This window comes from Dermacentor andersoni, chromosome 6, assembly GCF_023375885.2.
Source record: "Dermacentor andersoni chromosome 6, qqDerAnde1_hic_scaffold, whole genome shotgun sequence".
Taxonomy (NCBI): Eukaryota; Metazoa; Arthropoda; class Arachnida; order Ixodida; family Ixodidae; genus Dermacentor; species Dermacentor andersoni.
Genome location: NC_092819.1, coordinates 145,844,391 through 145,871,439, shown reverse-complemented (window position 1 = coordinate 145,871,439; position 27,049 = coordinate 145,844,391). Strand labels below are relative to the sequence as shown.

At 44.4% G+C, this 27,049-nt stretch overlaps 1 protein-coding gene across 2 annotated transcripts; it reads left to right on the top strand.

Annotated features, from left to right (window-relative positions):
- The first annotated feature begins 1,153 nt into the window (after nucleotides 1-1,153).
- LOC126523620 (uncharacterized) lies at nucleotides 1,154-22,097 on the top strand. Of its 2 annotated transcripts, XM_055066773.1 has the most exons (7): nucleotides 1,154-1,484; nucleotides 2,416-2,567; nucleotides 3,200-3,267; nucleotides 13,826-13,909; nucleotides 17,902-18,042; nucleotides 19,487-19,531; nucleotides 21,989-22,097. In XM_055066773.1, the coding sequence occupies exons 1-5, from the start codon at nucleotides 1,296-1,298 to the stop codon at nucleotides 18,039-18,041; spliced, it is 633 nt and encodes a 210-aa protein (XP_054922748.1). In that variant the 5' UTR covers nucleotides 1,154-1,295; the 3' UTR covers nucleotide 18,042; nucleotides 19,487-19,531; nucleotides 21,989-22,097. The 2 variants fall into 2 exon arrangements, with proteins under 2 accessions (XP_054922748.1, XP_050028173.1); XM_050172216.2 differs by lacking the exon at nucleotides 21,989-22,097 and having other exon boundaries at nucleotides 19,487-19,590.
- The last annotated feature ends 4,952 nt before the right edge of the window (nucleotides 22,098-27,049 follow it).

Sequence of the window (27,049 nt, the reverse complement as noted above, 5' to 3'; positions counted from 1 at the left end):
GAAGCAAGTTTTTCAGGTGCCTGTAATTCTGACAACCCGTCTTCTTCGACAAATAGCTAATTCCAATGTATGCAGAAAAGCACGTGTACTATGATCCGACTTGAGGTTTCTTCAGGAAAACGCCGCACTCGAGAAGAGTAAAATTCGAATATTTGCTTATTTCGAAACTATATCATGGCCGCTCAGCTACAGCCATATCACAGGGCTCTCGCGTAAAAAATAGAATAAAACACGTTACCGGCAAGCTACATCTGTCCTTACATCCCTGTGCTGCAACAGCTGTTCTTATTTTATAAAATTTTTGTGCTATGATCCGTTTCTCCCTTTGCACATGTCGCTCAATTCAAGCCATTTGTTTAAAGCGTTCATTTAACCTCTCGGAAAATTCTTAAAGGAAAATGTTTCTTGAGATGAAGTTATCTCCCTGCAATGGCTTAATTTCATATCCCCTTAGTTTTGCGGCAATGTGCGCGTCGCCGAAAATCTTTATCGCACAGCGGTACTGATAGACAATGTTCTATATATGCACGCTCAACCATGACGTGCCTGTTATTCTCGGGGAAGCGGTAGGGGTCTGATGCCGACACGGAGATAAGTGACTTGTCCAATATGCGAAGGTTGTGGGATCATTCTCCGCCTGCGGCAAGTTGTTTTTTCATGTAATTTCATTTCCATTAATTTATTGTTTCTTTATTTCATTTATTAAGCACAAGCAATTCCCCCCATTTTGTCCTTGGTGTCAGTATTTGTTGGCGTCTCATGATATGACTGCTTAAAATGGGGTCCCTCAGTTAACGTCCTTTTCATCTGGTTGTGTCCGATATAGATAAGTCATGTGAAAGGGCTCACTAATCGGGCAAAACAACATTTTCCTCAGCTATCGCCTACTTTATATAGTGTAGTAATATTGTTTGTTAGAGTCTTGCACTGAGATAAACCAAAGGGTTTGATTTTAACCAACTGAAAAGTGACCTGACTGGTACATTTTATACTTTTTTTTCACCGTGCGACCTTGTTCGGTCCACAACAATCAGACTTGCAGTAATTATAGATTAAAATCATATTATCTTCAATTTATTCACAATTTAGGCATTTGACCTATCTCTTGGAAAATATGTCGCCATCTGGTGAGTGTGACGCAGTGACAATAAGCTTGAAATTCTTCCGGCTTACCTAGATAATGTATATAGCATTCTTTGATAACACAAAAATTGGTTTTCTTTTAAAGAGGAACTCACTTACTCGCATGCCACTCACGTCTGCAATTTTTCTACAGAAATAAACGATACGCCGTCATGTCTGCAAACCTTGCAGGGCACAGCAGAGAGAATATAAGAGACGTTCAGCTGGAGGTTACCTCCAGTAGGCCCCCCAATCGGCAAAAAAGCATGAAGTGCGTTAGCTTTCTGGCTGTTCTCGTCGTCACCTTGCAGCTGTCGCTTGCGCAAGCTCAAGAAACGGACGATGTTCCAGACAGCTTCAAGGTAAATATTCGCGCATGTACCGGTCGCACTGCGTGCTACAGGGTATTCACAGTACTTTGCAAGGGTTGGCATCTGGCCTTGCCTTTTCGAAACCTTTTCTAGCGCTTAGCGCAGAAACTTTAGAAGAGACAAACGAGTGAAGAGAGACACGCAAGCGCAGCGAGCTTACTGTCGTAAACGCAACGCGGCGAGCGCGAAGCCTGAAATCCAAAAGTACATTTTGCCGCGTCTTGTTGCTCTTTCTGTCGGCCTTAGTGAGAGAGACACACAGAGATTAGTTCCTCACAAATTTTTAGCCCGAATGGCCGGTATCCGTCTCAGCGTTTTTCTCAATCCCCGGTATAGTAAGGGCGCTAACTGATGATGCACAGAAAAATCCCATTTTTCCTTTTCTTGGTAAAATCAAGATTAATGCTCGTTACGACGGGCACACCTTAATTTTCTTTCATTAATGATATTCGATATGTTATCACCTGTCTCGCAAAGATGACCCACTCAAGTGGACCTGTCAGCGATCTTTCACAAGCAGAAAACTTTAGAAATGAGCAACATTGCCAACTGCTCTAGAAGGATTGAGTCGTGGGGTGAAGAAAACTGGCGGCCACCAGCGACCATGCTTCCGGCCGAATAGTGATTTGCACATGCTCCTTACTGGTGGAGGACCTGCATGCTCGCCATAATGGGTTTCGTTTGCTTGATGTGATTGCAAATCACGAAGAATAGAGCGCATAAGCTTCTTTTCCTGTATTTCCTGTTTTAATACAGAGGTAGTACAGGCATGGACAACTTAAGCATGTCATTGCGTGGAACTGAGAAAGCTCTCCAGTTTATTTAGTCTCGATTTCGACTTTTCAAGCTGCCACACAAAAAACATGGTTCATAACTATCTAGAATAATTCACCGACATATACGTATCATTGTTTGTACGCAGGTCTTCCAAAACTTCCCATTCGCTGTCGCAGTCTCCGACCAGAACAACGACACCATATATGAATGCCTGACAGCGAAGAGACTGTGGCTAATGCCAGAGGAAAAGGAGGGGCAATACGTTTGGCTCTTTGGAGGGCACGATGGCACATCGAAGTGAGTTTAGCGTTCTCTCTGTGCAAGCGTGTATGTATATAACAAGTTCATTTCTGCACGAAGGGATGTGTGCTCGACTGAAGTCACCCAAGCAATTTCACAAGCGCAAATACATCGGCGTATGTTTAGTTCGTGTGCTTCCTCACTACACCTTGTATCGTATTTAACTTTCAGATAAACACATTATAATTAATATGAATGTTTTCTAGAAAATGACAGCATCATCATGTAGAGGTTGTGAGTAAACCACGATGCAAGTCAACGGTGAGGCTTTGGGTCAACTAGCCTGAAATAAGTGTATTTACCTTGAGTGCATGCAACAGTTACATTTTCAATCTCTAATTCAAGAATTATTGAAACGTAGCTTCCGAGTGCGCTACTTCGTTAACAGGTACTCATTCTCAGTCACATACTCTGCCATGTCACTAAACGGATGCGGGCACAAAGCTAGATATTGATTTATGGAGGATTGGAGGAGGTATCACGACAATCTGGCTTGCAGTATATTAACGCCACATCGAAGCAAATATTGTGCTAGTAAAAGGAAGAGCTTTAAGTTTTTGTTGTATTCAGCAATATCTTGCTCCACAATGTGAATTTACATTTGTTACTCCTTGTAATTTTGTTTGCAGACAAAAGGTTAACTTCTACGTATTCGAAGGAAGCAGCCCTGACACATTCTTCTTCTCATTGGGCCCAGGTAAGAACCCAGTGGCTGCATAAATATTTTAATATTATTAGCATTTGGAGCATACTAGACGCACTCTCTTGGGTCTGCTTGCCCACCTGCCTACCTGCCTGTCTGTCTTACTGTGTCTCTAGCCATTTTCTAGCAACCATACGTCTCTGGGTAGCACTTGGTAGAAAATATAGTGCGCCGGGCTGCTGTGCTAAAGGGACAGATATCGAAACCAAGCGTGGAATTAACTTGGCGAACTATGTACCTGTCACACATTTTTCATTCGAGATCGCAGCGCAAGACAGCTTTAACAACTTAGAGCAGTCTTTGTCCTTCACGCGCTGAAATATAGGCAGTGTTGCCTCCCTTGGAGGAAAAACGTTACAGGCCGTAGCAATAATTGACTATTGCGTTTTTGTAGGGAAGCCTTTGTCGGGTGCATGTCGAAAGTTACAAAAAAAAATGCAAAAAAGAAAGGTAGAGGCTCAAAATAGATGAGCAACCAGCACAGGGCGCACATATGTGTACATTATTCTAGCGCACAAGTGAAACACGGACGAATAGAGATACAACGCTTTCGTTTACAGCGCAGCTCCTCGTGCCCATTCCTGCTTTGAGTATTGGCGTCCCTCGGCGTAATCGAGCGAACGAGCGGAACTAAGGAGAAAAGAGCGAACGCGAGTGCAGCAGGGTTTGAATGACGGCTATAGCGAAGAGAGCGTGAGGAGGAAAGCGGAGGAGGCTGCAGCGAACCATGAGGCCGAACATGGTGCAGGGGTTATGGCAATAGCGTGACAAGGAAAGCGTAGTACTACGCAGGGCGTGATCTGCGGCGACGCTCCCTGCGAAATGGCGCCCCAGTGGAGCGCGTCGTTTGTTCACCGAAGAAGCCATCGATTAGGGACGCGGCAAGCGTATCCACCGATGCCGTATATGGAAACAAACCATTGCATGAGCGCAGGTCTGTCTGTGGGAATGTTGTGAATCGCTCCAACGCGTCACCGATGCGCTGCCTCTCGCGTTCTCTCGATTAGCGAGACAGTGGCGCCAAGCCTCGCTCCGTCGGCAACGTGCCGCATCAAAGAGATTATGCGCGAAGCCCAATATGTCCTACGTATGAGCTGCGCTCATATTTCGCACTAAGGAGTACCGCATTCGTTGGTGATTTTTTTTTCTGCCGTCTTCGCCACACCGTGAAATGCAGTCAACTTTTCTGCTTCTTCAGTGTATCTACGTGGCAGCATATCTGAGGCGGGACGCTGCCTTGCGGTACGGGATCGGCGAGGAGTGGTCTGCCTTTTATTTTACGCTGTGGTTTTCGTTAGCACTATGTACAGCGTGATCATTTTTAGGTGTTATCGAATTTGTAAGATCGCTTTTGTCGTATAGAACAAATATAGTCTTTTTGCCGGTCTGCTCGAAGAGGGGGACATTAAATGTACGAGAAATTGAAAGGCACAATCGACTGATTACGGGAAAAATCACTAATTGCATTTTTACTTATTACCTTATAGGACAAATTGAAATACAAATTCTAGGCGGGCCGGCACAAGGCATGTCCAGTTGAAACTATCCCTTAGAATAACACCAGTTTCGAGATAGTGATTTCAGAACCTTGCGAAGTAATGCATAGGCGATCCAGTTACTTTGGCGCTTTTATTCGTAAAAGTTATTTTTTTTTAAGTCTCTATGGAACAACAGTGCCATTTTTCTGACAATATGATGTCGCTGATCTCCAAACCAGTGCCATTGCAGATGGATTGCAGGTGGATACGCCTTGCTGTGCTCACCTGTGTCAATTCGTAAATTGCAATGTGTACCACAAAGAAAACAGTTAGGAGGTTAAATATATACTTCCTGAGAATTAGTTGAATATGCGTTTTCTATTTCTTCGGGAAAACAATCTTCGCATCGTTAGAAGTCCGAGCTAAAGGAGTGGAATTATGCTATCTGCCCGATGCGCCTTTTAATACTTCTGGGGCCCTAAAACGTAAAACTATGACAAGGTGTTTTTATTAAAATCGCCTGCCGTCAAACTTGCATAACCGCAGACGCGAACATGGCGCAGTGACGCGCAGCGTTGCCTGAAGAGCCCAATCAAACGGTGTCCTAATTTATAGGAGGTGACTTTTCTTTCCTTTGAAAATAAATATTAGTGCAGACATCGAGCAATTTTTCGTTTGTAATTGACTCCCAGTAGGTAAAGAGTATGCTCAAGTGCAGAGAGTTTTGATGGGGCCGATCCAGCGCACTGAAAATACATAACCGGATAAAGAGGGCGGTGTCGGCGTGTGCGATTCATCCGCTTTCCTTTACTGAGCTTGCAGTGGGTGGTTGAAAATGGCGGCGACGTGCAACGGAATGTTAAGAATGCCGCTATAACGGATCCTCAGCAAAGGAGAGTTGGCAGAGCGAGGTTGTGAACGTGCTGAAAGTGCTCGAAAACATTACACGGCCACAAAAGAAGTTTTATTATTCGCAAATAAACGCAAGCTGTCCGGCAGGTGCAAGAAGCCAGTTCCTCAGCGATTGGCGGCTGCCATATTTCATTTCTTTTGGAGCAGGGTGCCTGCGGATATTCAGAAATAAATTCACTTTTGTTCGGCATGTTAATGCATCTTTAACGCGTACACGTCAATTTTACGCGGCGAGTTTTCGTGGTTTTGTGACGTCGCGTGGCACGCAGGGAAAGTGAGTGCAGCCTGAAAACTTTTGGCGAATAGCAGAGGGCTAATGGCGAAAAGTCGTCGAATCAGAAATACCAATTTTTTGTTTGTTCAGTCCGACCATGCATAATCAGTGTGCCCAGGTCATATAAGATGGGGAGCTATTGCGGCTTTCGTGACGTCGCGGGGCAGACAGGCGAAGTGGGGAGTGGCTCAAGAATGTTTTTGACCAATCGCGGAGGCTGATTACAGAATTGGAATAGAAAAGTTTGGAACGGCTTTAAATTACGTGGTTTTACATGCCAAAACCACTTTTTGATTATGAGGCACGCCGTAGTGGAGGATTCCGGAAATTTTGTCCATCTGGGCTTTTTAACGTTCACCTAAATCTAAGCACACGGGTGTTTTCTCATTTGCCCCCATCGAAATGCGGCCGGCATGGCCTTGATTGGATCCCGTGACTTCGTGCTCAGAAGCCCAACACCATAGCCACTAAGCAGCCACGGCGAGTTTGGAATAGCTTTACGTTATAGCGCCCCTGTAGAGCTTCAAAACTATCACCCCGTATAGTACGCATCTTGGCAAGATTTTTTGGTATGACGTCACTTTGTTGACTCGTATATATAAGAGGTTCTGCCACGAACAAATAAGCTTGTACACTCCTAACTTATCCAGTAATATGCAGAGGAGCGTATGTGCCCAATAAAAGCATAGGATAATGTCGACGCCGGGGTGACATGGCGATGTTATGCGAATAATTTCGCCTTTTCCTCAATGACGCCGGGGACAGTTGCCAAAAATTTAGCAGACGATCCTGTAGTACTGAAATTGAACGTTACTGAATTGGGCTGCAATTAACCACTCACACCACAGTCTCTCCCAGAGACGTAAACGTTACATGTATAGTGGATAACACGCATGCAGCACTCTAGGCATTTGAGTAACTTCAGCTGGGGACCCGAGCTTGTGTTGCTGAACTGAAGAGCTGGGACTGGTGCACAGAGTGTCTGTTCGGTCTCTTGGACAAGTCTTAACAAATCCCACTTTTATTTGGCGGAAGTGCGGGTTAACCTTAAAAACTACAACTACGAAGCCGGACGCTGCGCACTCCTACAACCATGCCTGACGATACCACGCAAGCAGACATCCCACAGGCTCTAGCGGTCATCCTGTCTGGTGTCTTGCGCCAGCATGATCCCAACATCTTTAGCGACACCGATGTTCATGGCGTGGAGGATTAGTTCTCGTCTTACGCACGGGTGAACCAATACAACAAGAAGGACGTCCACACTCAGTGGCACAACAAGCTTTTTTGCTTACCCTGCGTCTCGAACCTCTTATTCCGAAGCCACAAAAACGATTTTGCCCCATGGAGTGCATTCAAGACAAGTTTTGCAGAAGTGTTTGGGCGCCCCCGAGTGCTCAAGCTTCGTGCTGAACAACGCTTAGGTGGGCGCGCGCAACATCACGGTAAGCTTTCACAACTTACAATCAAGCTCATTTACTTGTGTAAGCACGTGAATCCGTCAATGGCACAACAAGTCAAGGTAAAGAAAGCACTTGATGAAAGGCCTGACGAGGACGCCTTTCAAATGTTGCTAGCGAAGGATCCGCGCACCGTTGGTGAAGTTACCAATTTACGACAAAGTTCTGATGACTTGCGGAAACAGCGCATATAATTACGCTGCCCAACACCCGCAGAAGATTCGCTAGTAGCATTGATTATTGGCGGCAACCAGAGAACTCTCCTGACGCAGATAAAGAAAATTGTGCACGAGGAGGTCGCGTGACAGCTCCCTGTTTTGCGACCACGGCGAAGCCTTCCCACTATTTGGCTCCAGCAGCGATCCGACAGATGATTGAGGCGCAAGTGCCGAAGCTACTTATTATCCATTTCAACGGCTGCAACGGCTGCATCTCAGACGTATGCTGAATCCTCTGTACGGGTGCCTCGTCTGCCGGTTCTCTCTCCTCCGCCTTTGACTCGACAGCCAGCGGCTCCTTCTTTCGGTGCACAGCAGCAGGGTGAAATCCGTGGCTCACTGCTCACGACCGCCCAATATGGCATGTCTGTGGCACCGCCGGTCATGTACAGCGCTTGTGCCACCGGCACTTCCCGGCCTTCACGGGCACCTTGCGAGCCCCTAGCTACGGCTCCCAGCCATTTCGTATGCCTCAACAGCCAGAACCAGAATGGTACTGATGACATATCAGCTGCAGATTCACAGACCTTTGGTACTCTTCGCTCACCTTCCCCTCATCGCCGCCCATCTCACCCACGCGTCCTAGGCCCAATGCTAGTACTTCTGAAGTGGAAAACTAATTTCCGCAGTTGCAGAGGCACAAACTGCGTCGTAGTCAGAACTTAAAAGTCCTGTATTTTCCCCTGTTAACATTGATGAAGTGTTCGTTGATGCTATCAAATCTTTCGCGCTCGTCGATATAGGTTCTGCAGTATCCGTGAATAGTGTAAACATTTCTCGCTCAATAGGTAAAGTTACCGTGACGCCTTCGGTATTACCGCTGAAAAGTGCAAGAGCAGAACAAGTTCAGCCATTCGGTATGTGCATGGCGAAAGTGCTTATTCATGACATTTTGTATTCGATTGAATTGTGTTTGCTAAATTGTTGCTCCCGCATAGGGATTCTCTGCTGATATTTCCTGTCGCGCTATTACACTGTCATTGACTGTCCACTTCCCAAGGCCCAGTACTCTGTTCTGTGGGAATTGCCATATCAAGCTTGCAAATTGGTGATGCTAGCAGCACATTTGCAGCGTCCTATACTGACCTTCTTCAACTACAGTGCTGCCTTTGTCGTGATTTCACGTGCGTCGCTGGCCTTCACGACGACTTTGTTTATACCCACGGCCATCTTCAGTCAGTGTCAGCCAATATTGTTGCCCCGTTCGCTCTCGTCATAGTTCGCCATGGTGCTGCAGAAAGACTGGTTACTAATACGCATTAGTGCACTTTGGTTTGCACTCCGGCAAAACTATTGGAACCACAGAGGCTGAGGACGCTGGCCTTATTCTGCATTTCCCTGTGGCAGACAGCCTGGCTACTGCCAACGTAACAGCATTGGTGCCACATGTGCCATCTGTCCTGATATAACTGGATGGTAGTGACGCGCTAATGACGTGCTAGCATTGAGGCCCTGGTGTTGCAGAAAATTCACGTCAGCGCCGCTCGTCCCACGTCCAGCGTCGACCGTTGTTTTGGCAAGAATCATTCCGAACCAAGCAAACCCAACCACGCATTCCCAAACACGCCGACCCTCTGTCTGGTGCAAACAAATGATTGAAGTAATTGAATTTTTCAAAGCAAAATACGTCGGAAAAATCGTGAAGTATCACTTAAACACAACCTACAGATATGATAGCGTCGGATTGTAATTTGAATATATGAGAAAACATAATTCTGTTACGCGGAAACTCAAACACAAACCCTTTTTCCGGCGTTTCAACCATTCATAGACTGGCCCCGGCGTCGGAGGTTTAAGAGGCCTCGGAGCGGCCCGACCGGTTCCTTGCAACACTTTTCGATTGCGCTCAGCTCCACCGCGTTGCGTCTCATGCAAAAGGCTGCATTTCTACCAGAAAGCTCCCCTTCGTGCATAGCCTGTGCTGACAGGGTTTCCCAGTAGACAATACTTTTACATAAGCTGCAGTTACCAGGAAGCGTGAGGAGTAGTAAGGGTTCTTTGAATGCTATCACGTTCCAATTTAAAGGTGACGCTTAAGCGTCCTCCAAATTTTTGCCGATGATTTCAATTCTACACAACGTGAGTGACTTAATACACTTCTACAGTGATTTTCACGGCTTTTGTGACTTCAAACAATCGTCACTGAACCGGACAATCGCCATTCCTCACAAAATTTGCACGGTAGATCACGCACCGCACACCAGCGTCTGTACCGCGTGTCATTCTCCGAGCATTGTCTGACCACCGGGCAAGTTTAGGACATGCTTCAACCTGGCCCCATCTATAGCTGCGGTAGTCAACATTTTAACGCAGATGCGCCCTCCCGATCCCTCATGTGATCCGACAAAAGGCCGCCCTCGTCAAGTATGTGTGCCGTTGCTACACCTACTATAACTAACAAGATTTCCGAACACAGAAAAGATCCGTGGATACGGCAGTCTCATTGAAGTTCTCGTCACTTCAGCAACGCCTACATGCCCTCCCGCCCTTCGTCACCAAATCACCCATTTCTTGCTATGGGACGCCCTCTTGTACCGACGAAACTATCAGCCACATCGTCGCAAATGGCTGCTATTCATCTCTCGCCATTTGCGGTCAGCCATTGCACGTGTTTTCACACCGACCCTCAACAAGCTCATGCTGGCGTCCTGAGAACTTACGAACGGCTCCGCCAATTTCAGCACTGGCACGAGACGTATTCTCATGTCCGCAAATACATTCGATCCTGTAGAGCGTGTCACCAATGCAAGATAGCTTGTATGACAGGCCCACGGCAACTTTTAGCGTGTCCGGCACGTCCTTTTCACCTTTATTGACCTTTATGAACCTTCATAGACCTCATCCATACACTGATAATGGAAATCTTTGTATAAGTGTCATAGTAGACCATCTGACAAGAAACGCCGAAACTGCTGCACTTCCTTCGGCTGCCCTTTGGGAAGTCGCCGCATTCATTTTACGGCGTTTTATCTTACGAATCGGGGCGTCGTGAGAATTGCTCAGCGACTGACCCCGTGTCTTTTTATGTAATGCTATTAATGGACTACACGCAGCGTGGCGCACTATTCACCGCAACACTGCGCCATATCATCCACCGACTAAGGTCTAACGGAACGGTTGAACCACATTCTTGGTAGTATGCTCAAAATATGCGTTGTGTCTAACCATTACAATTGGGATCACGTCCTCCCTTTCCTCATGCACGCATGTAATGCCACCACTCAGGCGATCACAGGCTTCTCACCGTTTGCTCTTCGCAATTGACGTGAACCATCCCCTACTCTTAACAGCATTCTCCCGTGTCAATTGGATGCCTTCGAGTTCATCCCTTTTTTAGAAGTTTTTTGGCATGCCGGCAGTGCCGTCAGCTTGCTCGCATTCAAATCCGATACCCAAGGCATCCAAAAAGATCGCCACATCCACAATCTGCCTACAGCATTCTTCGTCGAGGATGCTCACGTGTGGTTTCGGTTGCCGTTCCATAGTCCAGGCCTTAGCCCAAAGCGTCCGCCGAAATATAATGGTTCCTAACGCATCGCCAAGTGTACAACGCCTCTGAACAATGGGGTAGAAACGGTGACGCCATCGTCGGACATGCAGCACCCCGGCGGCGGGACGGTTCATATCAGAGGCCTAAAACTGTATCACCTCCTCCTCATCGCGTCATAATCATAGGTCCCTAGGATGGCTCATCTTCGTCAAGGGGGACATTGCAGGGGAGAATACGCGTCCACAGCAGTAGGCACTGCCATCGCTTCGGCACCAGACCCGATTTCATGTTGTTGATTGCAAGAGCTAGATACGGTTGATGCAGAACCTTTTTTGGTCCCTTGAACTAATTTTAATAAACCCGTCTCTCACGTGTAACAATGAGAATCATTTTGGACGTGTCGATCGCAGTTTGCTGTAACGATGACCTGTAATCTTTCTAACCGTTTTTTTAGCAATCTCGGCCATTGTGCAACGTAGAAGCCTGGTTCAACCCCGAAGGTAGTTCAGTATAAAAACTTGGCCAATTCCTAAGGTTGCCAACCGTCCCTAATTTAGAGGACAGTCCTGACCTTTGAGCGAATTCCCTGAGTCCAGTCTTAACTCAGTCGTGTAGGCCAAGTATCCTTTTTGAATATTTTTCTTACTGGATAACCATAGAAAAATCTGGTTTTCTTCGTATAACGCCTGATAGCATTCCTGTGCATTATTCTCTTTGATCTTTTGTTGCCCTGTCATCAATATGAAGATGGTTTCGTTATTGTCGTAGTCCTTGTTGTATTCACTCTACCTCTATCGGTTTTTGAGCACCTTTATCAAGGAAACCATACTGCAAATTTCCTGTTGCAAATTGCGATATAATAAGACAACAAAAAAATTTTGACTACTTTCTTGCACCTGCAGATTGGCAGCCTCTGGAGGATAAGTACATTGCCGGCCATAATTGCCCCTTTTCTCCGACTTCGTCCTTATGGCATCTGAGTGTGTATGCAACACACCCATAGTTGGGCACGGTGACCCGACTGCTGGCTGTAATCGGCAAATGCCCACGCTAACTAGGTGGTACCGTGGGTATTGTGCAATTTTAAAATGGTTTCCGATTGAGAAGCTAGCGCTGTCTTAAGAGTGCACACCGGTATTCAATAAAACTCTTTGATGCCAATTTCGCTTTGTGCCACAGAGTGTGTGCCGCTCTTCCATCAACCTTTTTGAGGCCAACGTTTTGAGTTTTTTGACTGGGTTATGTGGGCTGTTCCTGCGCGTATGCGCCGCAGGTACACGCCACAGCGTCGGTGCTGCGTTTCATTGAACGACCCTGATGCCAATATGGGCACGTGCCACTGGCCCTCTGCCGCTTGCACTACGGGGTGTGTGTCAGAAGGCGCGTGCCCTAGTGGCCCCTCGGTATGCGCCGCTCTTGAACGAACCTGTTTAACACCCGCCTGGGTCACTGTTTGTCACAACAAACAAAACCTTGCCGTCCACTTGACATCAATGAGCAGCACGTGGCTAAATCATTAGCTGTTCGCTGTACAGCAGTTCTATGCTTAATAAAACCATTCCATTCCGAATCATGTATGCTCCGCTATACGTAAATGACAATTGCCTTCTTAAATTGATTTCAGCTTCATGCATAGCGCTAGAGCAGAAAGTTTAAATATGATATGAAACGAACTGATGGAAGAGGAATATAAGCACACACACCTGCACTGTGAAGGATAAGTTGGAGTAGCGTCAAATTGGCGCTGAGACGTTTTTTTATTATTAACTTCTATACTTTATCATTACCTGGCTTCATCTTCTTCACGTTGCATGGTCATCGTGTTTTTTCCAAAGAAGGTCATCGGTGGACATTTGGCATCTTAGCTTAGAGAATTAATTATTGCAAAAAAGCTTCGCAATATTGTAACATTTTATTGCAATGCCATAGGCGCAACACTAAATCCACTATGCTACCGTCGCATGTAGTTAATCGACCCGCGACCGCAGCATAGTGGCTACAGAGTGTTACTGCTCAAGCCAGTGGGGCCCTGGACTAGGGGCTCCACCCACTCGCTTTCTGCATTTCTTTTTCTTTTAAATAAACGTTTTGATTTATATATGTATGCTGAGCGCGAGGTCACGGGTTGGACATAGGCGGCAGAGGCCGCCTGTTGATGGACGTGAAACGCATAAACATACAGGCACACATGTTAAGGTGCCCTTTAAAGACCTCCATGCCGTCAAAGTAATCTGGGAACTGGCGTGCCTTAAAATAAGATGGTTGTTTGGTCTGCCTAAACTCGACAATTGCAGTACTTAAGTTAATAAAAGTGCACGAATAATGATTACCTCAAGAAAAATATACATATGTTCTTCAGGAGAACCTTCCAAATTAGAAAAGAAAACCTAGCCACTACAAACTACCTTCTTCTTTGGGTATTTGCTTCGATGTGAGCGGAGCGGCTAAAAGAGAGTCCGCCGTTTATGGTCGACCGATTATGTTTATTACGCGAGGATTTCTGGCTGCATACCTAAAGCTATATTTCTCCAGAGTAATTTGCATATTCCTAGGCCACCTAGCTCCTCATTATACCAACTCTTTTGTCTACTCGAAACATTATATGAATATTTCACTGGCTTGAGCAAATAGGTTAAGCGCTGTAGGATACTAAACATAACGAGTGTTTGCAGTTTAATGAAATGCAACTCCCACCTCCCCCCATGTCTTGTTTTCTTCAGACGAGCCACCCAATGCCGAGGCAAAGTTTTACTACGCCGACTACGACAACTGCGTTGTCCTCGACATCCCTTACAATGGACGCCGTGAGTACACTAAAAAAGGATGTTCGCGTTTGGGCAGAAGACAGGTCAGGATTGATTTCTGAACTAAAATTACTTGTAAATGCAAACCAAAGTGAATCACAGGAAGTTGGAGATATTAATGGTGAACAATGGATGAAAATTAAAGCCTTCGCTATTGAAGAAATAGCATATTCCCATATATAATATCTCCATGGGGGTGATACACCAACCCTAAAAGCGCATCTACGGCCATTATCAAAAGAGACATGTCCGGTATGATAGCCACGTCTCGAAGACAGGTCAATCATCAATCATCAATTCATCAATCAAAAGGTAAAGAATTGCCTGTGACAGGTAGCAAATCGTTTATCTCGACGAGACAGCGGTTACTTGTACGAGAAATCAAAATGTCTAATTGAATTATTACCATAATCACGCTAATTACTATTTTGAAAACTACTTAATGGGACTTGTTTAAGTCCGCATGGCCAGAGTTTCTGTTGACATTAAAGCGGACGGAGCACACAGCGTTTTGTCAGCTGGCGTGTTTGAGCCTACCAATAAGCCTCAGAAATCACTCGTCTATTTCTGAAACGTTTTTCCCCCAATGTGACCTACTGGAGCATTCTCACTGTTAATATACGCTACGGTTTAGCAGCAATGAGTAGCTATGATGCATATGTGAAAACCCTAACAGTTCTCCTTCGAAATCAGTTATGATGTTGACTTTGACAAGCATTCAAATGATTATCTGCAGAAACATTGCTCGACTACGTCGTTTGTTGTACAATGCTTACGCGCACGAATGAAATAGATTCAGTTAGTAACATAACCATCCCTACAGCGGGAACCACACTTGAGGAGCTGTGTTAACCCCCGGCTGCCGATCGCGCGAGCCTCGGAAACAGTAATCAATTTTTAGTTATAGATATGCATGTTATGGAGCCCACTGTACAATCATGTAGCATAACCACACGAAGTTTCCTTCAGGCGTGGGACGCTAGTAGTTTTATCGAGGGTATCATCTACAAACGATCGCTTGCTAACTAATAACAAGCATGGTGTCAGCGCGAACTGGAAACACAACACACTCGGTGACCGCGGACAGTCGCTGTAAAACGCTTGCGTGAGTAAACGCAGCAGCAGCAGCAGTGGGCGAAATGATCTTCGTGCTGTCTATCGCATCGACACAAGATGAGTGGCGAGGTCACACAGCTCCCACAAAGCTACGATCCGCCGACGCACCTTGACTCTGTGCACAACAGAGATCGCTCTCAATAAACGGCAAAGCGCGCTCGCGCAGCCGCCACACGCGTTGTTGCAACCGGAATAGAACGCCGCCCACCTTTCCTCCCCTCCCCCAGGTGCCTCGCAAAATTGAGTACCTCGCATGCCACGCAAGACTGCACGCTTTCTCAACTATTCTGTTCTTTTGGCGAGGGCGAGATTGAGCCACGACCATCTTCTACCCTCGCATGTTGTCACTGTCACAAACAGCGTAACTTGTGCGGTCATGGTGTTATCGCATTTGGACTTGATACGGAACATCATGGCAACGTCGACGGTAGAAATTCGCTTCAAGTGTCCATTTATTTGCTATCGCGATAGTATATTGTAACAATTGGCTCAAAGATGTTACGGGTTTCCCTAAAGTTGGCCGTGCACGAGCTCTCCTGTGTATCAGTTCTTGCCCCTATTGAGCAGTTTTTCCAATTCGTGCTGGAAATTCTCAGCTTCCACTGCCTTTGAATTGAAACTGATTAATTCAATACTTTACGGAACACATGCACGATGGCAAGATATGCAAGCAGGGTCACGTAGGCTTGCAGTATCTAGAGAGGAGGAAAGCTCGGGAGATCCCGCTCATAAAGGACTGTAATCTTCTTAGGAGCCTTAGGAACGTCATCTATGTTTCTTCACAGTTGACTGCTGGGCTCGTTGCGTCAGAAGCCTAGTCAGGCATGCATACCGTCACCTCTTGCTCCAGCGCCATGAGAATAAAGTATTGATCTGATGATAATAACTGTGGTATTTCTGATGGGGGAGTACACGGTGTATGGCGAGGGGAGCAGACGCATAAGTTAGTTATATTTGTGTGGGGAACATGGTTTCAGTTACACGCCCATGTTGTTAATGGTATATTCGAGTGATGTTATTATAACTCTCTAAACACTGAGCAAGTCAGCGCTTCTGCTAACGTAGGGGACCACCGGTGACGATGAGGAATCAGAAGCGTCACTTCCATGCTTCGTTCTCCCGTATATTACGGTTAAAACAATTTTCAGCCATTATCGAAGTAAGGCCAGAGAGTTCTGAAACAACCGCTCGAATAGGACACAAATTATCGTTCGGCGGAAGACGTACCTGCCTGTATTCAAACGTTCTAGAATGATGTCCCCGATTCTAAAGTGAAAGCAACAATCTTCAACTAGATTACGTGCAAGCGCGAATAGTCGCGCACACTCGGATGGCGCGTGATCAAAAGTGGTCACACTGGATTTTAGGGTTTGTCGCGTAAAAACAGCTACGGCATTTCGCAGCCACATCACATTTTGAAGACCAACAACTGCGCTCAAAACTATCTTTTTTGTTTCAGTGTTACTTGTGTTCCTGATCACAATATCTCGCAACAAAGAGTTTCGTTTCTTGCAGGCGATCACTTGTCTGGATTTCTGCCATAAATACAGCGTGAAAATATGCATTTACCTCTCGGTGCCTTCCCTCATGGCTTCGTTCTCCTCATAATTAATTTATTTTTGCTTTACTAACTTTCCTCCTTCGCAAATGCCTTGAAGAGCAGTTGAACACACATTGAGAGGTGCCGTTTCCATGTCTCGTTGCTTGTTTGGCCACTCTTAATGATTTCAAGAAACCATGTTCCTGTGAACCTCGGCATCGTCTAACGCAAATAGGCATAGTGCGAAACACCAACTCTAGCGTTGCCACCGTCTACTTTGGCTCGTGCATTTTCTACTCAATTTCGTTAAATTCTCTTTCGACCTGACATCGCCAAATGGAAAACGGCTTGATTTATCAAAGGCGTCTTTACGATTTGTGTATACTATATCACTAGCCTGAGAGCCAAAAATTAGCTAACTTAGATGTGACATAACGTGCAAATGCCGCTGTTGCAAAGGGCATACTTGTTTAGATACAATTTTTGAAAGAATATCAGACATTCAAATCTGTGCCGCTAAAATAGCTAGCGTTGCAAGATGGCCACATATTGTGAATAGAAGTTATTTAAATATACCTTCCCGTAGCAGCAACGTAAAAAAATCTAGTATCTTTGTTCCCAGGAAGTTTGGCCGATATATTAGTGAGTGTATTTCACGTAATCTTCTTGACCATATCAGGCCAGCAGACAATGAAGCTAAGGAAAGGATCGGGAAATTACCTGTCGTATAAATTATAATGTAGAAAATAATGGAGTGAAGAAAGATCAGAGCGGACGAAAAAACTAGTCGCCGGTGGGAGCAGAACCCACAACCTCTGCATCACGCAATACGTTGCGCTACCAATTTGGCTACGGCAATCAGTATCGATTCGTCCACTAACTTGTGTATTTGTGTTTACTAGATCTATAGCGCTAGAAGTGTTAGCGAACGCCACTCAGGGCCAAGGGGAGCGGATGTGGAGCACCCTTTGTTGCCCAATGGCATCACGTAACAAGTGAGCTTAGGAGAGCAAGCTCGTGGCTAATAAACCATTGCATGCTACCACTTTCGCAGTGCAAAGCACCTGCAATGCGGGGTTGTGGATTCGCATCCCGGAGGCGAGACATTATCTTTGCATCCACTTTCATTTCCCTTTGACTCATTATTTTCTACATTCCAATTTAAACTACAGGTAATTTCCCTGATGCTTTCCTTGACTTCGTTGTCTGTTGGTTTTATGTTGTCATGTTTACCAACATCGAGCCCCTCCTTTCTCCTTCTTTGCCAGATTAATGTTCTTGGCGTTCATCAAGTGTATTTGTAAATACACGCGTCACGAACTGCTTCCTCTTTCAGAATGCATCCTGTGGACGAAAGAAACAGCCAAAGATGCGGTGCCCGCAAAATGCGTGGAGGAGTTCATGAAGTATTGTGGCGTCGGCGCCCCACTTTACAGCGATGACCTTTGCAGTGGTGATGAAGTCGCCGAATGGTGATGTAGGTTGAGCAGCAAGACTAGTCGCGAGAGGACACTTTTCCAAAGTGGATTGGCATTGACTTTTCTATCTACCGTGATGCAGTCAGATATTTAGAACAAATATTCCTAGATGTCTTTTGCTGAAGAATCGCAAGATAACAAAGCGTGCAATGCTACGCCCAATAGCTCCCTGCCCTCGGCCGAAGGAAGCGCTTTATAAGAGGACGCGAGATTAGCAGATCTGAAACTGTAACCCAATACGAGTGAAATATGCCAACCAGAAATCAAATTTAATATTTATTACCTTTAAAATAGTCTTTATATATAAGACGGTGTGCCTTACCCATAATAAACTTTAATGTTTATATCCTCGTTAGGCACACTGTTAGCAATTTTTATAAAAAGCTTGCACATATCAAGCATTGACTAATGAACTTTCAAGCATAACATTGGCAAGAGTGAAGCAGTTTGTTCGGGTACATGGCATTCTTCACACAATGTAAATAGCGGCTTTTTAAAGCAAAAATGCCGCTTGATTGTAATGTGGCCGCTGAGATTCAATTGATAACGAATTTGGTATAATTTTATGTAAAGTTCTCAACACAAAAAAAGTAAAGCTGTTCGCGAAAGGTTGGAGGTACACTCATAGTTGCTAATCCAATTGAATAAGCTCATTCGATAGAGAAATATTTGGTTTATTTATGGATATTATGAAATTATGGAACATTTTTGCGAAGTGATTTATCTATGTGAAGCCTCTCTTCTAGCTTTTCTGTGCTCTGTTGTGGCACATTACTTTGGATCAGTTGCAGTCGTACTGCGCATGTACCAGAGCCAGATCCTCGCAACTCAAGTATTACGTGTATTAGCATATGTCTTCTCCAGTTGGGGAAACATTATGCATTAACTGCGTGCAGGTGCACAGGGGCAGCTTAAATGATTGCTATGAACAGTAAGTCTAAAGAATTTAGGGTGCACAGGCATATTTGGCTACATATAGGATAGTACGAGCAAGCAGCTAGGTACATTTTACGTTCATTACACAGGGTACAGAGGCGCGACAAGTTATCACTCCATCTGTTAGGAAAATTCTTACTGATGCCTTGGGTCGGTTAGATTAACGTGCAGCGTTGGCACAGACTACGCGAAATTTCGATGTTCCCATGCTGATAACGAATATATTTCAACAATCGCCGACTTACAGCCTGTGTCAAGTTATAGCTTTTTCTTTTTGATTTGCCCTTCCTTGCGCATAGTATTAGAGACGACGGAGAGAACGTAGGTCAAAGCTCACGAATTAACATTGAACTTTTCTTTCACACAATATATTGTAAGCGCTTATTTTTCAGTACGCCCCCGTTACCACGCCAAACATTGCCAGATCAATGACCCCACATCACATACTTCGCTAGAATCAAGCATGTAAGCAAAGGAATTCTTATGTGAATCCTTCTCACTTTACAGATTGCAGGAAGAGGAAAACCCAGCTTATTGCTACCACGCTGAGAAGTACCAATCTTTTATTTCTCCTTGAACACCTTCTGCGCAGGCATAAATGCAAATGTGTAATAAACGTTGAAAAGCACACAAGAACATTTGAGTTTTCCTAATGCGTTCATTCGACAGCTGTGCGAAGCGCAAGTTCAGCTTCAACTTCTCTTGCTTATACTGAGTTTAGCACATAATCATCAATTCTTAAGTAAGGCCAGCGACAACCACAACTTTTTGCTGCTTCAATTATTCTATTAGAATGAATGTTCAAATGGCTGCGAATGGAAATGTGTAATGCAAAAACTCACAAAGGTGCCACATTGTCGAATTTTTGTCAAGCTAGTGCAGTCATCTTGGATGAGTCACTACGCGCAGTTGTGGTGACCTAATCAACATCTAAACTGCCTAATATGTCACAGTAATCATAAGTCCTGTTCACTACAACACAGTCTCTCTACCTGCATGTATCTTTTTTCTGTCCTTGAGGTTATGTCCTACTTTCGTGACCCTTGAGCTGTGCCCTAGGTGCAAGTACTGCAGTGAAGCCGCGTAATATTACTTTTTCCATTTGATTTAAAATTTTTAAAACGAAGTATTTTAGTATAAAGGATTTTTATGAGCGCCACTATTACGATCAAAAGGATTTCATCATTCTTAAAGGACCACATCACCACCTTTAGTGCAAGGCTATTTTAACTCTTTTCATCCCAGGAGCAGTGTTTTGTGGGAAGCCCATGTTTTTCAGGGCTGATGTCCTATAACGTAAAACTATTCCTATTAGCTTCTATTCCACTCTCCTGTCGTAAAATTTTCTTAAGCGCCGACTCAAGCATCTAGCAGTAACCCACAGTGTTGTTTGAAAGGCCCAATCAAACGCGCTTCTCGTTCAAAGTATGTCGCTTTCTTTTTAATTTACTTAGAAGAAATGTTCCGAGCTATAATATGCTGAACAATCACAACGCAACAAAGCATGGAATTCTGTGCCTAATAGCTTACGGCCCTCAGCGGAAGGAAGCGCTTTATTGAAGGACGCGACGTTAGCAGATTTGTACATTTAGCTCAACAGGAGTGAAAAAAAAGCCAACAACAAATCAAATTTAATATTGAATGTCTATAAATAGTCTTCAAATGTAAGATGGTGTTCTTCATTCAAAATAAAACTTCATCTTCATATCCTCGTTAAGCACCGTTGTCAACAATTTTTCTAAAAACTTTGCGCATATCAAGCGTTGACTAAAATTTTCAAGCAGAACATTGGCAATAATAAAGCAGTTCGTTCGGGTAGACGAATTTTTCATACAGTGTAAATGGCGTACTTGTTTAGGCAAAAATACTGCTTCATTGTAATATGGACGCTAATATGAACGCAACTCTAAACGAAAAAGAAATAATATTGTTCGCAAAAAGATTAGATATGCACTTATGTTTGCGAATCTAGTTCTATAACGTTGTTAGACAGAGGAATCCTTGATTTATTTACAGGTCGCGGGATCGAATCCCGGCTACGGCGGCGGCATTTCGATGGGGTGGAAACGCGAAAACACCCGTTTACTTAGATTTAGGTGCACATTAAAAAGAGCCAGGTGGTTCAAATTTCCGGAGTCCTCCACTACGGCATGGTAAAACGGCACTACGGCACTATCGTAAAAACACCATAATTTAATTTTGATTTATTTAACTATATTATCAAATACTCGGACATTTTCACGCAGTGACATGTCCAGCCAGTGACATGTGACTCTCGTGGACTAGCTTTTCCTTGCTCTGTCATGACAGATTAAGATGGATGAGTTGTTTCCAATCTTACTGCGCATGTACGAGCTCTTGATTCTCGCAACTCGAGCATTACATGAATCACCATATCTCTGGTCTAGTTGTCGAAAAAGTATGTGTTACCTACGTGTACGTGGCAAGTGAATGTCATGCACAGGTGCGCAGGAGCAGCTTAAATGAACAGAAAGCATAAAGAATTTAGGCTGTACAAGATTATTCGGCTAGATATAGGATATAACTAGCAAGTGGCTTGAAGCATTTTATGTGCATTGCACAGGCTACAGAGCCGACTCCCGTTACCACTCCGTCTGTTAGGCACAAATCTAACGGATGCCTTTAGTCAATTAGATGACCGTGCGTCGGTGCAACAGTCAACGCGCAATTTCCAGGTTCCGGTGCTGATAACAATTATATTTCTCGCAGTCACAGACACACTGAGTATTTGAAGTTGTACCTTTTTCTTTCTGATTTCCTCTTCCTTGCTCATAACATTAGAGGAATTGGCCAGAACGTAGGCAAAAGTTCCCGAATTACCATTTAATTTTTCTTTCACACTTAATGTATTGTAAACGCCTATTTTTATTACGCCCTCGCTAAGATATCAAACGTCTCCAGATCAATGGCAGGTCACATGTTGCGCTAGAATCAAGCATGAAAGCAATAGAAATCTTGTCTCAACCCTTCTCACTGGCCATATTGCAGGAAGAAGAGGACCGAGCTTGCGGCCATCAGGCTGAGGAGCACAAATCTTTGATTTCACGTTGAACACGTTCAGCGGAGGCATAAATAGAAATGTGTAATAAATGCTGAAAAACACTCAAGAAACTTTGCGTTCTTCCGACGCATGCATTCTCCCCCTGTGTGAAGCGCAAGTCCAGTGCAAACTTCCTTTGCTTTTACTGAGTTTTGCACATAATCGTCAATTCTCAAGTAGGGCCTGCGATAATCGCAACATTTTGCTACTTCAATGGTTCTATTAGAATGAACGTTTGAATGGCTGCGCGTCGAGATCTCTAAAGCGAACCTCACATAAGCGCCACGTTGTGGAATTTTTGTGAAGCTAGTGACATGATCTTAGATGCGTTAACACGTGCAGTTTTGATGACCTAATCAGCATCTAAGCTGCCTGCTATGTCACAGTAGTCAGAGATCCACTTCATTACAACACAGCATCTCCCCCTGCATGTCACATTTTTCTGTCGATGAGGTTATGTAGTACTTTCATTACCCTTAAGCTGCGCCCTTGATGCAAGTAATGCAATAAAACAGAGTAGTAATAGTGCCTTTTACATTTGTCTGTAAATTTTTAAAATCAAATGCTTTACTACAATGAATTTTGAGGACCGCGGTAACCACGATCGAAAAATATATTTTTCCTTGAAAGGCCACTTTACCACCCTTACTACTTATCACCACTTGCTAGCGTTATACAGCCACTCAAAATCTTTTATTGTGTCCAAGTAAATTTATGCTAGCCAACTGCACCAAGTATAAAGTTCCACAGTAATCGGTGGGTAGTCATCTTCTATAATTTTGGAACAAAGAAATTTCCGGCTGTTCAGAAGATTCTTCAGTTTTTTTCGTCACACTAATACGTCTTTAACGCCTACACGTCACTTTGACGCGGCAAGTTTTCGCGGTTTTGTGACGTCGCGTGACAAACAGGCAGATAAGCCGCAGCCCTGAAAACGTTTACCCAATAAGAATTGCTCAAACAACACCTCCTTCGCTAATGACTAAAAAGCGTCGAATGAGAAATTATTATTTTCTTCCGTTCGGTCCAATCATACATAATCAGTGCTCAAATATCATATCAGATCGGATGTTTTCGTGGTTTTCATGACACCGATTGACAGACTGGCACCGTGGGTGGTGGGTCGAACATATTTGTTTGCCAATCAAGCAGTTCTAATTGCAGATTTGGAATAGAAAAGTTTGGAATAGCTTTACGATATAGCCCCCCTGGCCTACGAAACGGAAGGTATATTCACTTTTCGTAACCTGTAACCAGCTGGGTATTCTTTTTCAGCCGATAGTATGTCGTCATTGTTATCTGCCTATTTAGGCCCACTGCAAACGAAACAACGTTCTACTGATCTCCAGTCCTTCGTATCTAATCATGTTAACATCCTTCACATCACCCAATTTGAAGCCGTCCCGCGCCGTGTCTGCCATCTATTGTCACCCATTATGCGACGGTTGAGAACTCCTAAATTCCATTAGCGATTACGTGCGCTATTGCAGTACACATCCACCTGCCACGGTGGCTCAGTGGCTACGCCGTTCTACTGCTGATCACGAGGCCAGGCGTTCGATTCAAGGCCATGTCGGCCGAACTACGATGTGGAGAAATGCAAGGAAGTCACAGTTCGGCCGGAAAGGCGAAGCATTGATTGTGATTACAAATTACGAGACCGCTGCACGAATTCATAAGTATATTAGTCCTGTCGGTCGCGTAATCAGGTGGGTCATTACACGCCAAATCACCCAGCCCTTTTTCGACCATCACAGATATAGCTGCAAAATCTTCCACATGTTTATTGGAATTCAAAACTCTGTCTCCACGTTTATTTTTCTTTGCAAAAAATTTTGTAGAATTTTGACGACAATTTGTTTGTCCTGCCAAGCTGAGCTGGACGGCATCAATAAATATTTTTTCTCAAAAACACAATGTATGATCCACTATTTCAAATTGCGTTTATCGCAACCCAAAGATGCGATGTCACTGCAAAAATTGCCCCTCTTAAAAATATTTGAATACTTCCATTGGTTCTGGCACTAGCAAAAGCGTGTGAAATTGCAATATTTGAGTTTTTTTCACGGAACGTAAAAAAACCTGGAAGTCACAATTAAAATATATACTCGTGGCCAGCTCAACATAGTACAGCTGAAACATATTTATAGTATCGAAGGTTTAGCAGTTCGGCATGTAAATAAATTGTAAATTTTAATTTTTTTCGAAAATCTCCATCTTCATGGTAACAAAAGGTGCCTTAATGATCGGCCTAAAAATATATGCATTACATCATTAGATAGCCCTACGTGTCTACTATGCATGTGGAAAGTTCTAAAAAGGGGTTATGTTTTAAACGCAAGAAATGCTTTTTTTTAATTTTTAGTACGTGGATCACGTAAACAGCATACATATATGAAGCGTAGCAATCCTGAAAATACATATTGGCAACAAAGTGAGCCCAATAAACTATTCAGCAAGCAGCTTCTGGTTTTTTATTGTATGCAAACCGAGACAAGCGATTTCCAACGCCGTATCCCTGACTTTTTTTCCATGGCTACAAAATTTGAATGTCAATCGTGTTTGAATACATGAGCCTGAACATAGCCAGTATCACTTTTATAGCCGAGCAGGTGCCGGCTGTCGAACAGCTTTAACACCTCTTGTCTTCGATGAAAGCGTGACTGCATCTTTTATTTCAAAAAGTGACATCGGCTAAAAATAATTTAAAGACCTGGTTCCGCCAAGGCGCATAGCATTAGCAAACCTGGATGACAGTTCTACTTCCCGCTTAGATATTGCTCTCTCCGGCACCCAAATTGGTTTTATAAGTAAAAGGTTTTAACGTGCCCTGTCGTAAGCTCAAACGGTGTCAAAATCTGCCTTTAGAAAGGCCTTTGTAGGCTTGTTTTGGCAGCGAACTGTTTCAAGGGGCAACCCACCCCATCACAGGCACTTTTTCCGTGTGATGTACCAAAAACATTCCATGTAGCATTCAAAATAAAATATTCGTTCTGGTAGCACAGGTTTCCAAATTATTTCTGTTCTTATACTGGGAAGTAGCCCCATCCGAAAATTAGTGCACATTTTCTACATGCGGCATGTCTACATTAAGTTGATCTATCAGCACCTGCTTAAATGTCGAAACCGCGGCAGTCGTATGGTCGAGGCAGCCGGATATCACTACGTAAGATTATACATGTGCTTCATCAGAAGAGTCCGTCGAGCGAGAGTAGACCATATAGGGGTGTACTATTTCGTGAGAGTTGTCCCAGTATAATGACCGTGGGGCGCTTTGAATGAGAAAGCTGTAGTTTTCAGAGAATCTATTATAACTATGGCTTCTGCAGGCGTGAGAGCGGTCTTCAAATTGCGTAGGTGCCGAGCTTGGAGCTTGCTGACAAAGTGATGCGATTTTAAGTCGCTTATCATCTCAAGCAGGAGGTCTACGAAGTCAATAAGGGTTAACAAGATTGTGGCCATTCGGCACGGAACTCCACTAGCCCACTGACGGACAGAAATACTTGCAGCCAAATCCCGGTTAAGTGCAGAAGAACGCAATATCAGCGATTTGACCGATGAATCTCCTGGGAAATTGCTGCATGTACCCGTCATACAGCTCTTATTCGTTATCTCACACACATTCATCAGAAGGAGCGAATCGATTGTTTGCAAAATGCCCTAAGGGCTCTAGCATCAATTTTACATTTTTGTGGTAAATGCAAACGCAAACGGAGTGCATTCCCGCAGCACCGGCAAGTACACCGCGGCGTGGCATCAGGTAGGCGATCTTAGAAAAGCCGCAATTCAGCTCCGTGTTACTTTTCTTCCATTGCTTGTGCGCTTCCTTAATATTCATTACCAGCAAACGTTTTTGCTTGCCTCGGACGACGTCCTCCTTGCCTGGAAGACAGACGGATGTATGTTCATCCTCATAAAACTTTATTATGCTTCCTGTTGTTGTGTTGTCTAATGGTCTACTTTGATGTAGCAGAACCCGAAATTCTTCACTGTTGCCTACCTTTTATATCAATGAGAACTTGACTTTCCGATGAACCAAAGTATTCAGCAACTATGTTTCGTGACCATGGACGAGGCGCCAATGCCAGACGAGCAATTTTTTTCCGTCTTTTGCTTTCTCGTACGAATCGATCTCTCACGTCTCCAAGATTATTCTATTCTACCGCAAATGCGGTGGTTGGCGCCATTTTATAGGCTTCGCCTTGCGCTTGAGCATTCTTACTATCATCATTGGGCAAGGCGCCTCCTGCGACAGCCGCTTCTTCCTCATGGCCCTTCCGTTTTCTGCTCAAGGTCCTTCCAGTCCCATCTCGTGGTGCAGCACAGTCTGCCTAGGAGGATGCATACCCTTAGAATGTAGAGTCGCGTATTATTCCACCATCTGCCAAGCTCTTATTGGCTGCGACAAACTGCGCCCGCATTTAGAAACACCTGACTTTACATTGCGGACGGTGTCTTTCCCCAGGAACCATCCCCAAGAGAGGCACTGCTGTAGCAATGCCCAGAGGTACAACACAAGTTCCCCTACGGCTTAATCCATGGTCGAAGAAAGGGTCCGAGCACATCTTTGACGCACATAGTGTCGTGAACTTCTCAATACAGATGTAATAAAGGTGTGCGCATATTGTTTCTAAACTGTCCTTGTCGCTTTTCGCACGTAATGGCAGAATAAGTTCACGTTAATCTAGGCTGTCAGTTCTAATCAGGAAGGTGTTTTTAACTTGTATCGGCTTATGCCAGTCTTTGGATCCCAGTGAGAAGGGAAAAAGGTGTTAATCTGAAAATTGAAAAGAAATTCATCCATTTCAGGGCAAGATGTTATTTATAATGCTTTGCGTAACGATGCGAGCGCTCTATCTGCGTTCAACTTATACCTATGTGGAAATATTCCAATTTATGAATGCATTAAATATACCTTTCAGATGTGGAGGACTCTCTGGGGAAATTAAGAGGTCGTGAAGTTCCATGTGCGATTGGAGGATGGTTTACCTGGCGCACATCAAGCGCAA

Coding starts and splice junctions, on each gene's coding strand:
- LOC126523620 (XM_055066773.1), top strand. CDS start 1,296: ATGTCTGCAAACCTTGCAGGGCACAGCAGAGAGAATATAAGAGACGTT. Junction 1,485..2,415: donor ATGTTCCAGACAGCTTCAAG/GTAAATATTCGC, acceptor GTTTGTACGCAG/GTCTTCCAAAACTTCCCATT. Junction 2,568..3,199: donor GGGCACGATGGCACATCGAA/GTGAGTTTAGCG, acceptor TTTTGTTTGCAG/ACAAAAGGTTAACTTCTACG.